This window comes from Marmota flaviventris, chromosome 6 (genome assembly GCF_047511675.1).
Source record: "Marmota flaviventris isolate mMarFla1 chromosome 6, mMarFla1.hap1, whole genome shotgun sequence".
NCBI classification, from domain to species: Eukaryota; Metazoa; Chordata; class Mammalia; order Rodentia; family Sciuridae; genus Marmota; species Marmota flaviventris.
The window spans coordinates 1,345,598-1,360,148 of NC_092503.1; the positions used below are offsets into that span (position 1 = coordinate 1,345,598).

A 14,551-nucleotide genomic window follows, 5' to 3' on the forward strand; every position below is an offset into this window, starting at 1 on the left:
GGGAGCTGGTACCCACTGGAGCCTGGCCACAGAGCATGAGCAGAGCAGAAGAGCTTGTCACGGCAGGAGGTGAGGAAAGGAGTGAGGGACCACGGGCATCTGGACAGGCTGGACAGAGCTGGAGCCGAGACAGGAAGAAGTGGAGACAGAGAGAGTCGTGGCCCTCCTCCCTGGTGACTTCCAAGACCAATGTCACTGCACAGTCCACAGGTATGTTCTTTCTCATTAAAAAGAAAACTGGCTAAAAAGCAGCAGTCAAAATGAGGGAAGGGAAGAGGAAAGGACGGGAGTGTAAACCTGAATGGGGGCAATGAATGGCTTTCAGAATTCCTCTCGAGTTTTGGGAAATAAGGAAATGCAAATTGTTTTGAGTCAGATCTAGTGAGGAATCAATAAAAATAAAAGCATCAAAAAATATTGTACCCCCCAAAAGAACGTAAGAGTCTATCTGGTAAGGATGCACTGAGTGAGAATGTATTTGGGGGTGCATCCAACAAGGTGTGTCCAAAGGGAACACACCAGTGAGATGGACCCAACAGGAATCCCCTATGGGAATGTCCAAGGAGAATCCAGCAAGGACACACCCTGTAAGGACGTGTCTAAAGGAAATAAAAGCTGACAACTGACCTTCCCACAGAATTTGCATAAAGAATATTAATAAGTTTATTGGGAAGGCTCAATAGGAAAGAAAATGTGAAATCCTGAGCATGGAATGTTGATTTGTTACAGTTCTGTTCCTTGGGGTTTTAGTGTATCATAAAAATGACATGTCTGAGAACATCTATCCCTGAAAAACACTGAAATATAATATGAAATTAGCCAATAAAAACCTTCAGGAATTGCTTTTCAGAAGTCCAGTTCACTAAGTGGTTGACTTTACAGCAGAAAGAAAGAACATATGAGTCCAGGGTCCCTGCACAACTCATCTCCAGCTCCATCCCCGAGCCTGCTCATTGTAAATCCTATGCTCTACATCAATAACATCGCTCTCATCTATTATTTGGGTAGTAACACTGAGCTGAACACACATTTTCCAGACCTCTAAATAAACTCCTAGAAAAAAAAAAAAAAAACATCAAATAACAAACCTCCCTCTTCTTACTTCCCTAATATAGCATTTTGCATTATGAGTCAAATGTCTGAAATGGGAAAGTTGAACCCACATTAAGTGGCAGACCAGGCCAGGCAGCAGGGACTTGGCTAGTGGCAGGTGCCCCAGGCCCACCTTGTGACCCCTCCCTGAAGGACAGAGCTCTGCATTCTTGGGCGCCCTCCTGTGGTTGAGTCAGGAAAGGTTGAAGCACCTGGGTAAGGAAGGTGTTTGCAAAGCACCCATGGGTGAGGCAGGAGGGTGCCAGGGCAGGGGTGATGGGTGGAGAGGTGCCAAGAGTCAAGATCATCAGACTCTACTGGATTGTACTCTGAGTGAAAAGAAAGACCCGACTTTGGCAGCCCCCTCCGAAGATAAATCTGTTAAGAATAAAGAACCCATTAGCATAGGCACATGTCTGCATCTGCTAAAGAAAGAACTGGAACATGCATGCTCAGGCTGGGCCACTGCTGCTTTCCCTGCCCTAAGGCGCTTCCAAACACCTGAAGTGCATACACCCTGGGTGTGCACTCCTGGCCACCTGGCAGGATACAGTGAGCAGAGAGAGCGTCTTCAGAGCACAGAAAACCAGTTCTGCGGGTCAGAAGAGTGGTGCAGAGTATGGACACAGTTGGTCCTCACCCCACAGCCCCATGCAGTCACCTTCTCTCAGAAGAAGGTTGGTGTCTCCGCCAGGTAGTATCTGCACGTGGAGGAAGTGGGTGGAGCACAGTTCTGTGCCACTGTAGCTAGTGCACAGCCTTAACCACAAGGCCAATTACTGGATTACCATAAGCTTTTTAGAGTAGCAGTCCCAGTTATGTGTACTTGGGAGTCTAATTAAGCATTTTATGGAAGATGATTTTGACATCATTGAGGGGGCCAGACCTATCCAAGCCTCCTGGGCCTCTTCCAGGGACCATGACAGTGGACAAATGGAAATGCCTGTGCGCCTGTGCTGGGAGAAAGTCCCAACCCCTCCATGCATTGAGGCCAGTCCCTTCCCAGGAAGATGCCAGGATGCTCAGCACATCATGTCAACCAAGAGAGTTCCAACCCAGGATATCGAAATCCAAGTGCAAATCCGGTTTCAATAGGAATAGTATATAAAGTCCCACCTTTGAGTTCAAAAACCTTTGTAACAACCAGTCCTGGGGCTGAGTGATTTAACAGCACCTCTGACTTACAGAGCTGTATAGAAATGGGTATCTCTCCAGGTTATGTTCTATCATTCAGTGACAACTACTTTTGAATATTGTGTCTGGTTGAGAGATGCATGCTTCAAAGATGTGGATTTTAAGCTCTGGTTAGAGATAGAAATGGGGCTTGGATGAGACAGGAACAGGAATCCTCAGCCTTGGGACTGACTGTGAGGGAAACCAGGAGGAAGCACCCCAAGTAATGGAGTACTGGGATGTCAGGACCCCGCTGGGTTAGCACAGCACTCCAGCCCTGGAGGAGGGTGGGCGGGGCAGGGGAATGAGGCCCTGTGGATCCGGAGCCCCTTCTTCAAAACCATGGCCCTTGGGAAACAGCTGTTGTCAATTCTTGGTAATTTACCATAAGGTGAATTTTTAACATTATGTGATTCCCAGCCTGAGCTGCAACAGAAGTCCTCCCAGCATTCCCACCGAGAACCCTGTCCACGGTCCACCAAGAATTCTGCCATGACAAAGGTCACTCCCTGTTGAATGACCAGGGAGCAGGCCGAGTGTTTATGGTCTCTCTTGCAGTGTTTAAAACTTCACGTGCAGATGACGGGGGCCTCGACGGTCCAGCAGGGCCAGGATGTCAGTGCTTCCCTTTGCTTTGGCAATGAGCAGAATCCACCTCTGCTCACTTTCCCCTCTTTTTTCTCCTTTGCTTTCTTCTCCACCTTCTCCTGATAAATGAGCACATCTGAAGGAAGAATAAGGTGAGTATGGCCAGTATGCTGACCGGCACCACTGACCCTCGGGAAGCAGGGCAGGCAGAAGCAGGGGCACAGTCCTCACTGGACTGAGGGGACAGGCATGCTATTGCATGCAGCCACTTCCCCCATGAAGAATGTAAGAGCCCCTGAAACATGGGTATACTGAAGTGCTTACCTGGGTTGTTCTTGGAAGCAGGACGAGCAGCACAGTGCGCTCTCCACACCATACTGAAGCCATGGCCTTACAGAGCTCCATGTCCCTGGAGGGGACATGTGGGGAGCAGCTGCATCCGGAACCTCAGCCCCACTCTGAGCTCCCAGAGGCCCCACATTTGACCATCCTGGGCCCACCAGACACCACAGATAGAAAGATACTAAGAATTTTTTTCACAGGTAAATTTTTAAAATTTAGTTGTATGTTTAAAAAAACACATCCTATGTGGGAAGAATTAAATATATACCCAAAATAAACAATACACTGAATTCTGCTTAATTGTTTTCTTTCAAATATCTGGAAATTTTTTTTTTAATTAGGAGCACAGATGGAATTTCCGTCATTACTATGATAGTTCTACTTTCTGTTAAAAGTGATTGGTTCCTGTTAATGGTGACGACTGTGTCCTGTGAAGTCTTTGTACTTTGAGTTGATGTCTGGTGCAGGGGAGGACAGCACCGTGGCCACTGCAAAGGGGAGGGAGGTGCAGGCACGTCCCTTGACACTACTTTTGATCTATATATTCTGCCAGATGGTACAGGGAGATTACGGCAGCCTACACGAGGCCCGTCCTGGGCATGCCTGGAAGTGCAAGGCCATGCAGGCAGATGGCGGCTCCCACCTGGTGCCGTCACCAGCAGGCAACAAGGTCAGAGGAGGAAAGGGTGCTCCTCTTCTCAAGATGCCATCAGTAGCCAGGGGTGAGCAGAGAACGAGAAGAGGGAACTGCCCCCCGCCCCCTGCACAGGCCCGGTTTGAACGAATAGGAGCAGCAGCATCTGAAGCAAGTTGAGCACACTGCAATACTGCAGTGGGGAAGCTCAGCACAACTGTCACCACGGAGGTGACAACCGTCTCCCCATCCTAGAAATTAATGAGCACCCTATAAATCAGAATGACTCGTCTCCTTTCACAGAGCACTTTGCCCTCTCTCAGAGGGCTACAGTTGCTCTGAGCCCCTTCAGCCATCACAGAGTTCAGTGCAGAGAACACCCAGAGACAGCCCTGCCTGAGCCCCTTGGGGCAGCAATGCTCAGCAGCCTCTGGCACCAGCAGGAGGGCAGCTGAGCCTGCTCAGGGCTAGCTTCCTGGGCACATCCCAGAAAATCCTGCCCGGCTCTTCTCCAGGCCTCAGTAGCAGAGCCAGGTAGTGGCCGACCCATAGTCACAGTGCTGGGCAGTCTTGCCCTGGCCTGGGGAAGTGGCTACCATCTTGCTAGACCACTGTGGGCTGGTATCTCTGTGCTGACAAGGGCCTGCCCCATCCTAAGAAGCCATTGATTTCTCAAAAAGAAATCAATGCTACCAGTGTACTCACTTGGACAGAGGGCTGATCCACTTTCTCTAGAGCCTGGGTAAATGAACAGAAATGGGGATACAGAAAACACCCCAATTGGGACAAGGCCAGCTTAGTTACCACAGCACTATCCCTCCTAGGACAAGGTCCGCTTAGATACTACAGCACTATCCCACCTAGGACAAGTTCATCTGAAATACCACAGCATCCCATTAGGACAGGTTATCTTAGAAAGCACAGCACTATCCCACAAAAGAAAATGTCAGCTTAGATACTACTGCCCTTTTCTACCTAGGGTAGTACAGTACTTTCTAAACTAGGACAAGGTCAGCTTGGGTACTACAGAACCCTCCCGAGTAGGACAAGTTCAGTTAGATTTTACAGAACATTCCCACCTAGGAAAAGGGCAGCTCAGAAACCACAGCACTATCCTACGATAGATAAGGTGACCTTGGATACCACAGCAGTTTCTCCTTGAGACAAGGCCAGCTTAGATAGCTCAGCACCTTCACACCTAGGAGAATACACTTTTGACACCATAGTACTTTCCCACAGAGGACAAAGTCATCTTGGATACTATGGCACTTTTCCACCTAGGACATGTCGTCCTCAACCACAGCGCTTTTGCACAAAGAATAGGTCAGCTTAGATACCATAGCACTTTCCCACCTAGGACAAAGTCAGCTTAGATAATACAGCACTTTCCACCAAGGACAAGATCATACCTGATACCACCACACTCCCAACTAGGACAAGGTCAGCTTAGATACTATAGCTGTTTTTTTTCCTTCTATATTTTATTTTGTTTTTTGCCAAGAAACTAATGGATTTATTTTTTGTGAAGTGGCTGCCATCCAGCAGATGGACAGCATCCACATGAAAGAGACCTAACTAAGATTGTCCCAGGGAACATCTGAATGCCAACGCAGGTGCCCAGGGCCACCGCTTCAAAGGCAGCTCCTCAGACTCTGTGAATCCTCACTCTCATTGGAGTCCACATACCTCTCCTCCCCACAAAGCGGCCTCAGCCTGGGGGCGGCCAGTGGGTGCAGTCCATACCCTCATCTGGGTATAGAAGGACTGAAGAGGCCCAGCCACCAGAGGGCGACTGGATGTATCTGAAAACTTGTAGAATCTCAAATGGTGCTAAGATAGATGGAGTGAAATTCACCACAGCACATAGGTGTGAGGAGAGGAAAGGGGCTCACTGTAACTTGGGCAAAAGCGTAAAAGAGAAAGAAAGAAAAGAATACCAAGGAGAAGGAAGAGATGGCCATGAGCACAGATCCTGAGGACAGGCCAGTGTGGCGGCTGCTCTAGGACATGCATAACAAACATCTGAAAGGATTCTTCGGGCTTATCAAGGGAGCCATCGAGAGGCTGCCTGGGTTGAAGAGTCTAATGGAGTCTGGCCACAGAGTGATCCAGAATATTCCCACTTATTTTTTTTTTAATCCTGAAAATACAAAAGTCAGTTCACATTTTACTTGGTTTTATTTGTGTTTTATTACAACCTTTGCTTTTTTATTCTCTGCCTGGCACTGTGACACCACAAAAGAATGTCTGAGTTTTGCTTTTAAATTCTTTTTAGCCATATGAAATCAGGACTCAACAAAATACTAATTCATGTTCTGAAGTTTTTCATTCTGTGGGATGGAGGTGAGAACTCAATATGTGAACTGTCATCAAAAGTCACACAGTGAACACTGAGGGACTCAGGGCGTCACCATCGATAGGGGAGCCTAAGGAAGCAGTTTTTCTCCTACAGATGAATCACACATAACTGAACACCACCCTTAATTCTCTTCTCAACTCACAATCCTAATGGGAAGTCATCATCATGAGTGTGTGAAGTGGTGCACAAGTGGAACCGTGAGCCTCTTTACTCAGAGAACTGTGCACCCCCACACTCTCCACCCCTGCCCGCCTCCACCACAGCCACATACACCCTGCCCTGTCAGCTCTAGGCTACTGCCCGTCTGAGCCACAGCCTCCTACAGCTCTGGATTGTCATAAGTCTTGTTTGGATGCAGAACAGCTTAGAAATCTGTTCTGTCCTGAGCCTTCACAACAGGGGACTCACCATCTTGTGAGAATCAACATTGCTTATGGTTTTATTTATTTATTATGATCTTAAAATTAAAGTGACTTTTCCAAATGTCTGGGTTTACATGTCACATAGATGGGTTTGTGAGTTGACGGTTTCCTGTGGTCCCATCCCCTTCTCAGCACCACCTCTGTGGTCATCTTCAGAGCCTTGAACTCCTCCATGGGAGGGGAGAAGACACACCATTGCCTGTTCAGCCCAGTGTTGAACGTGAACAGCACCAAAACAGATGGTGGCTACCACGTGTCCTAACTGCTGGGGAACGGAAAGGCAATTCTGTTTCTGACATTTCAGGATGATCAGTTTTAGGCCCTCTCATGGACTGGGGACAACTGGATTTTCTTCTAAATTCATCTGTGTCAAATACCATTTTCCTTCTCTCTCAATGCAAACAAATACTATCAGGAGTACAGAATGTCCATTTCAGCACAGGTGATACACAGTTTCCCAGACCAATGGCAGGTACTTACTATAGGCTGACCCCACAGGTCAGCCTTTAGTTTATTTATGATCTATTATGATCTTATGATTTTATTTTTGATTTATTATGATCTTAAATTTAAAGTGACTTTTCCAAATGTCTGGGTTTACATGTCATGTAGATGGGTTTGTGAGTTGACGGTTTCCTGTGGTCCCATCCCCTTCTCAGCACCACTTCTGTGGTCAGAACTGGTGGCTCAGGCTGGAAGTCCTCCAAGGTGGTGGTGAAGGAGGCAGGGTGGGACCTGTAGTCCTGAAGGTGGTGCAGGGCACCCGCTCTGAGGGAAAAGAGTGAATCAGGCTGACTTTCAAAGGCATAGGCCAGCTTAGCAGGCAGGGCTGAGATAACCTCTCAAAGCTTCAGTCCTCCTCCCTTGGGACAGGGAGTTGCGGCTTTTTAAATGAGCACTGGGATGGGAGCCTAGAGAGTGTCATCCACTGGTGACACAAAAAGACACAAGGACGGGGCTGGGGATGTGGCTCAAGCGGTAGCGCGCTCGCCTAGCATGTGTGCAGCCTGGGTTCGATCCTCAGCACCACATACAAACAAAGATGTTATGTCTGCCGAAAACTAAAAAATAAATATTAAAATCAATCAATCTCTCTCTCTCTCTCTCTCTCTCTCAAAAAAAAAAAAAAGACACAAGGACACCTAGACATAACCAGCTCTCCCGGTACAGGGTAAAATGCCAGTCAGTCTATTCTGAAATGCGTCAACGGCTCTAGCTCAAAGCCTCTGGAAAGGTCAGGTCATTCTTCACACACACCTGGATTCACTGGTCCATCTGTCAAACTCATCTAACTCTATTCATGACAAAGTTGAGGACCTGTGCTCACATCTGCTCGCTCCCTGAAGAAAGTAATTACATTTAACCAAAACAATTTATGATAGAAATGATTCCCTGGTCTCTGTCATTTATAGAAATAAGAAGAAAAATACACATGGTCTGGCATTAGAATGTACCTACTTTTTCAAAGAAGAAACAGATGAGGATCCAAATTAGGGTGTTTTACATCCACTTACCAATGCCAGCTGCTCACTGGAAATAATAACGAGGTCTGAGAGTGACCAGGTCACACAAAGCACCAAGAAGACATGGGGACAGACACACAGTGCTGTTTCTAAAGAATCATTTGGATGGGGGAAAGGGTAATTACCAAGTAGAGCAGTAGAGCTCAATCTTCACCGTAAGGGAATGGGGTGCTCACACCCTGGCAAGGTCAGCAAGGCTGTGCCCACAAAGCAAACACATCCACCTTATGGAGGGAAGCCATGGACAGAGCCTGGGAGCCCAGGTATGGCAAACTTGAACCCCCAAAAGAGAGGCCTGGGCCTTGCTGTCTCCATGAGGTCATGGATGGAATGGAAGGAGGCAGAGAATCAGGCTTCCTCCTTCGCCTGTGCAGTCCCATCTCAGATAAGCTCACACATACCCCAAAGCCTCAGCGTCCACCCACTCTAACCACATGGCAACATGTGCATTGATGACGGTGTTTAGTACTCTCTGCCAGGGGCCAGAGGCATGGGTATAAAACAACATGGACTGGAGAAGAACACTCATAATACATGTTAATCGCCCCATGTGCAATCTCCACAAGGGGCTAAACAGACATAATTACCTCTCCCCTTTTCACAGATGAGAAACTAAAGGTTAGGGAAGTCAAGCAGCTCACCTAGAGATACCCAGCAAGACACTGGGCTGTCACTTCCTTGCACGTTTATGAACTGACACCACCTCCAAGGTTGGCTGAGGTAGGGTATGAATCTCCTGGAGAGGAGGACACTCTCTGAAGGCAGCCTCAGGACCCCAATGAATTTTCCAAAAACCAGAAGGTGATTTGAAAAGAGATCATTACCACAGAAAAATCCAGAACATCCAACATGTCCAGTGATCAGTTAATTTTCAATCTTGAGTACTCTGCAAAACCCAACTATTTCTTGATTTTCTTGATTAGGGGAGGGGGGGTGAGAAGGAGATGCCAAGGATTTTATAGCTTTAACTATTTTCCTGGATAAGAGAGGTGCACAGCATTTTACACGCAACTGTGATTTTAAGAAAGTGTTCTTGGGAAGTAAATGGGATACTTCCTGCGTGGTGCAAGCTCAGCGCCTGCACAAGGACCCCACATGTAGTTGGCACCACTGCAACCCAGGAAATCCTTGGAGCTACACAAGGAGGCAAAGGGCAAGAGGTTTAAAGCAAATAGTTTTGAGAGGGGGAGGGAGCAAGAAGACAAGAAAATCTACTGAGCCTGAAACTGTTGTAATTACTAACCAACAGGCCCCCACCACAGGGCAGCCAGGAGGAATGTCTACATTCTACACTTAGAGAAAATCCCTGGCAACTTCAGGTAGCTACTGCTCCTGCTCCAGGAGAAATGCCATGATCTCATTTTGAGGATTGGCCTCAGTTTCCCTACTGTCTTTAACGGGCTTTAAGATGTGTTTATACATACCAGTATGTCTGTGTGATTCCAACTGCACATGTATGTATAGGAACATATCTACATGCTTGTACATACAGCAGCACTCCTTGAGGGTCCTTCTGAGGTCTCAGAGGGCTACAAAGAAAGGCTGTGTGAAATTCCCAGCTACAGCTCTGGTTTCTAATCTACAAGTCATTTGTGAGACACAAGGCAGGGACCTAGGACGCCCCAGAAGAATTTTAGGTATGAACAATGAACTCACTAACTCCTTCCCCCTCACACTGCTGAGAGAGGGAAGGGGGGTGGAAAAAGAAAAGGAAAGCAAAAGCAAACACCGCAGGACTGCCTTTACTTTACTGAAGGGCAGAGGGACCGGCTCCTGCTAACCATAGTTATTTTCCATAAGATAAACACCCTCTGCATCGAGTTGTCCTGGCCACTTGGAAGCCCCTCTGCACACAGGCCTTCTCTCTACCTCCGTGTTTTCTCAAGCACTTGTTCAAAAACACATTTAAGTGGAATGTTTTCGTTTCTGCAGATTGCATTAATTATGGGTTCGCAAGCATGGCAGGCGCACGAGGTCTGCCCTAGCTGGGCGCTGCAGACAACCGGCCTTGGCGGAGCAGCCGGCCGCAGTTGGTTTGGCCGGCTGCGGACGCCGCTCAGCCCCCATCACAGCTCGGCATTTGGCACCGAGAGCCTCAGCCCCGCCAGGGCTGCAACTAAGAGAGACAAACAGAGCGATCCTTCTCTGTGCCCCATGCGCTCAGGATCGCGCCTGCCCGTGCGCAGCATCTTGCCACTGAGGAGAGGACCCTGCTGGAGCAGAGAGCGCCTCCTGGCCCGTTTCTACCCTGAGAAGAGAGGAGAGAGCTTATTGTCCCTCCTTTATTAGAACTTAGTGAATATCTGTCATCTGCTTCTTCCTGCTTTCTTTAGAGGGTCTCTAAGAGGGACAGGCCCAGTAGTCGGGCCCTCGACGCGCCCCCGTAGCCCAGCGAGTGGCCACAGGATCTGCAGGGCTCCCTACCAAAAAAACGACCGCCTAATGCAGTCAGGCCAGATCCCTGCGGGGTGAGGTGGACTGAGTCCTCACTGGGTCGCCCTGGGGACAGCCAGCAGGGCGCCTGCGTCCCATCCCTCCTAGTTCCCGCGCAAGTCCCTGCCCCGTGAGAGTGCATAAACGCCGGACACCCTAGCTCTCACCCATCTGGAGCTGGGAGGACTCGGGAGCCCGCATTAGCCGGGAGCCATCCGCGCGGACACGCACGCGGCGGGACGGGTCTGGGTCCCACCTGCTGGAGTCACGCGGGCGGAGGCGCCAACACCCTGAAGGCCACCTGCTCCCCTTGTCTCCGTCCGGAGGGGAGCGTGGGGACCCGGCCTGGCGGCACTGCCAGGTCCCGGGCTTACCGTGAGCGCTGAGAACTTCTGCGCGGGCGCGGGCGACAGCAGCCCCGCGAGCAGCGGCAGCCAGCAGAGCTGGGGCAGCAGCATGGTGACCCAGCGCGGGACCGCGCGGACGACCCACAGAGAGCGGCCGCGCCCTGAGCCCCGAGTCCTGAGCCTGGCACCGCGGCCGGGAGCCTTGGGCTAGCGCGAGTCCTCCGCAGTCCTCGCTTCCAACCGCTCCGGGCCCGGACTTGACCAGCTCAGCTGCAGGCACTGAGCGGTCCTCCAAGTACTTTGCGGCTTCCCTCGCTCCTGTCAAATACCCTCAGAACTTCCCGGATCCTCCCCCTCCCACCCCACCCCCGCCCTCTTCCTTCCCTCTCCCCTCTCCTCCCCCAGCCCCACCTCCTCCCGCGGGCCGCAGAGCTGGGCTAGGCTCAGAAGCGCGCTCCACAGAGGGACTGCCCTGGGAGCAGTCTGCTGAAAGGAGAGGGAGAGGGGCCACCAGGGTGGGCTAGCGCCCCAGTGTATTTTCTTGCCTGCTTTCTTGAGCTCACACTAGTTGCACATGCACTCACATATATAAGCGTGCATTCACAACCACATGTGCGCCCAGCCAAGGAGAGTTCCAGGGCACAACCAGGTAACCAATGTGCAGTCTTGCCCCAGTGCCGAGTCTGCCCACTCCAGACCAGCCCTTGTGCCCTGTTCATCCACTAAGGTGAGCCTGAAGCTTTGGCCAGTCCACCAAGCCCAGTGGCTCTCCTTGAATTCGGAACTCCAGGACACCTTCTGCAGACCAGAAATGGCCCTCAAATGTGCTGACTGATCAACTGGCTCCCAGAGTAGGGAACCGAGAACAAATATCCCAACACCAGGGCAGTATCTTTACACTGGATCATCCACTGGAGGGGGTGGACACACAGATCTGGGAGGGTCTGACTTGAGCAGCAGCCTTAATCCTAGGCCAGTGTGATTGGACTGTGATTAGGCATACTGTATAGATAGAGGTGCTGCTTTTAGCAGCTCTTTTGGAGCATTTCAGGTGTTTGTGCAAGGAGCACAGGGTGGTGGAGGCTGTTAACCTGTCCCTGGAGACTTGATGGAAACCAAGAGAAGTCTGCACACCCAGATTCTGGAAGACATCCACTGCAGAAAACATTGCTGAAATAGTTTAAGCCTTGGCTTGTAACTTTACAGGAAAAGGCCCTAATTCCATCTCACACAGAAAGCCAACAAAGTGAAGACTTTCGAGAACAATGAATCAATTGACTTGTCAGGGGCTCTAGGGAAATGAACAGAATAGCAAATCCGCATCTGAGCTGCCATCTGCCGTCAGGTTCACCGCTAAGAACCAGAGGGCAGGGGGCTGGCTCAGAAAGTTCAAGACTGGCTGCTTGGAGGGGCTGCACTTCTGCAGGCGTCCACTCGGCCATCTGCAGTGATGCCGGGGACCAGGAAAGATGGCAGAGGAATGATCCTTCCCAGGAGGGCTCCTCTAAGAAGTCTCCTTCAAATTCCAAAGCCCAAAGAATCTATTAAACACTTAAACACATTCCTGCTGGTTTGAGGACACAGAAGGAAATTATAATAAAACTCCTCAGGGATTGCTCTTGGGCCCAGAGAAACAGGTGAGCATGCAGCTGTGAGCAATTAAGTAAATAAGGACCAATGTGAGGCAACGTCAATAAAAGTTAGAGTAAAAATAAAACCAATCAATAAATGTTGCATACCACTGATTCTAAAATAATCTGAAGAAGAAAATGTACACCCAGAGCTGACATACCTCCTTTAAACATCCTTTGCTATTGAAGATTTCATTTCTACTTTATTGAGAGTGCTGCAAGTCATGGGCTGCTGCTATCTGATATGTTGCACTTTTCTGCAGAACTCAGAAGCCTGAGAGCACCGGCATTTATTACCTGCATCAGCTACAAAGTGGCAATCAGGAAGTAGACCTGGCCATTCCCGTTTTACAGATGAGGAACAAAAGCAAAAGAGAAAAATGCCTCAGCCAGATCTCCTAAGCCTCGACATCAGAACAGAATCCAGATGTGGCAATATAGAATTTTGACCCATCCACTTCACTTCCCCTGGAGATACAGATGGCAGAAGGAAGCTTCTTGACTCTCCAGGCCTGGAGTCCGAGACTCGTGCATTCTTCATGTGTTGACTCCAGAATCCTCTGGCAATTCCAGAAATATCAATGAAATGTATTTGTCCAAGATGCTGACAGATGAGGCAGGATTGGAGCCTTCAAAGACCTTGTAAAATCTGGACAGACTAATGTGGATCGAAGGCCAAATTTCATTTTCTCAAAGACCATTGAAGTGGAATTCGGGGAGATATTGTTTCCATTTTTGTGGAGAAAAATAATACACTCATTTAAAACCAGGAGATAGTTTTTTCTGTCTGTCATGCTCAGGTCTCCCAGGAAGCCACTACTGGCCTGAGCAGCTGACACCACACACTGCTTCACCTCAAGATTTCTGAGGGTTCCCACAGGACAGAAAGAAGTCCTCTTTTCTTGGAAATAGCCTACATTTTAAATTAAGAGGTGGCAAAAGGCCCATCTTAAAGTGTGGCCTATGGATCCAAAATTTAAATTTCTTCCACTGATCAGTCACAATAAAGAGGAGCAAGAAAAATCAATGACCCAGAACTGGCTCTTCTCACAGGTCTCAGCTCACGTCCCCTCTTCCGTCACTAATACTGACTCACTTTCCTGTTACTTTTACTATGCAAAAACTGCAAAAGGCTTGTGTTCTGAACACAGACATGATACAATTTAATTATCATTCCTGGCTTATTGGTGTTTAGCCAGAGAGCTCATTGTCAGCCATTTTCCATATTCCCACAGTGTGCAAGGTACAGGCTTAATCGAATGTCCCTTTGTTGTTTGGCGACTTCCAAAAGCTTTCTTGGTCATAATTCTGAGTGACACTGAGACCAATTGGAGTGGGTGCGCCTCACCACTGTGTGGAGCATACTGGCCGCCTGTCAGCTGCTCATCTAACCGACGCATGACCCAGGTTTTATTCACTCATAGGAAGAGGAGTCTTCTGAGTTCACTGGGGTTCTTAAGTAAATTCTCCATGATTGACCTTTTGACTGCCCCCACTGCTGGAAACACAGCAGACAGCAGTCTGCGAAGGACAGGGCCTATAGGATGGGGTTTGTGAAGTCTGTCCCCTCTACTCCACCTGACAGTTCTCATGGGCAGACCAGTGGTCCCACATCTATCCCAGGCTTGCACTGTTCAACTCCAGAGACCTGGGCGCCCATGAGAGTGACCGACACGGACACACTGTGAATTTCTAAGTCGGGGAGAACCTGCTGCCTGGGGAGGCAGACGTCACGTGCCCTCACAGTGGAGCAGGGAAGGCCCCTGAGCCATCTCAGGGGTCCCTTCCCCACTGGGAATTATTTTAGAGACAGAGAATCGAGGTTGTCTTTGTGCCCGTCCACCACATCGTCACCTTCTTCAGATGCCGATGACAGGTTCCATGAGGGCCTGCTGAGAGCCATCCAGGCACTTCATGGAAGTTGTCAGGAGCAGCTGGAATGTGCAGGTGTCTTGTGCTCAGCATCTGAGCCACTCCCACAGGGCGCTGAAAGGTAGCACTTCACAG

General features: G+C 49.3%; 1 protein-coding gene across 1 annotated transcript in view; it reads right to left on the reverse strand.

The window, feature by feature from the left end:
* Smoc2 (SPARC related modular calcium binding 2) overlaps positions 1-11,178 on the reverse strand; it is a 145,962-nt gene extending 134,784 nt beyond the window's left edge. The window contains exon 1 of the mRNA XM_027939443.2: positions 10,941-11,178. Within this exon, the coding sequence (XP_027795244.2) occupies positions 10,941-11,024 (84 nt within the window). The 5' untranslated portion in view covers positions 11,025-11,178. The remainder of the gene's footprint in view (positions 1-10,940) is intronic.
* Between the last annotated feature and the right edge of the window lie 3,373 nt (positions 11,179-14,551).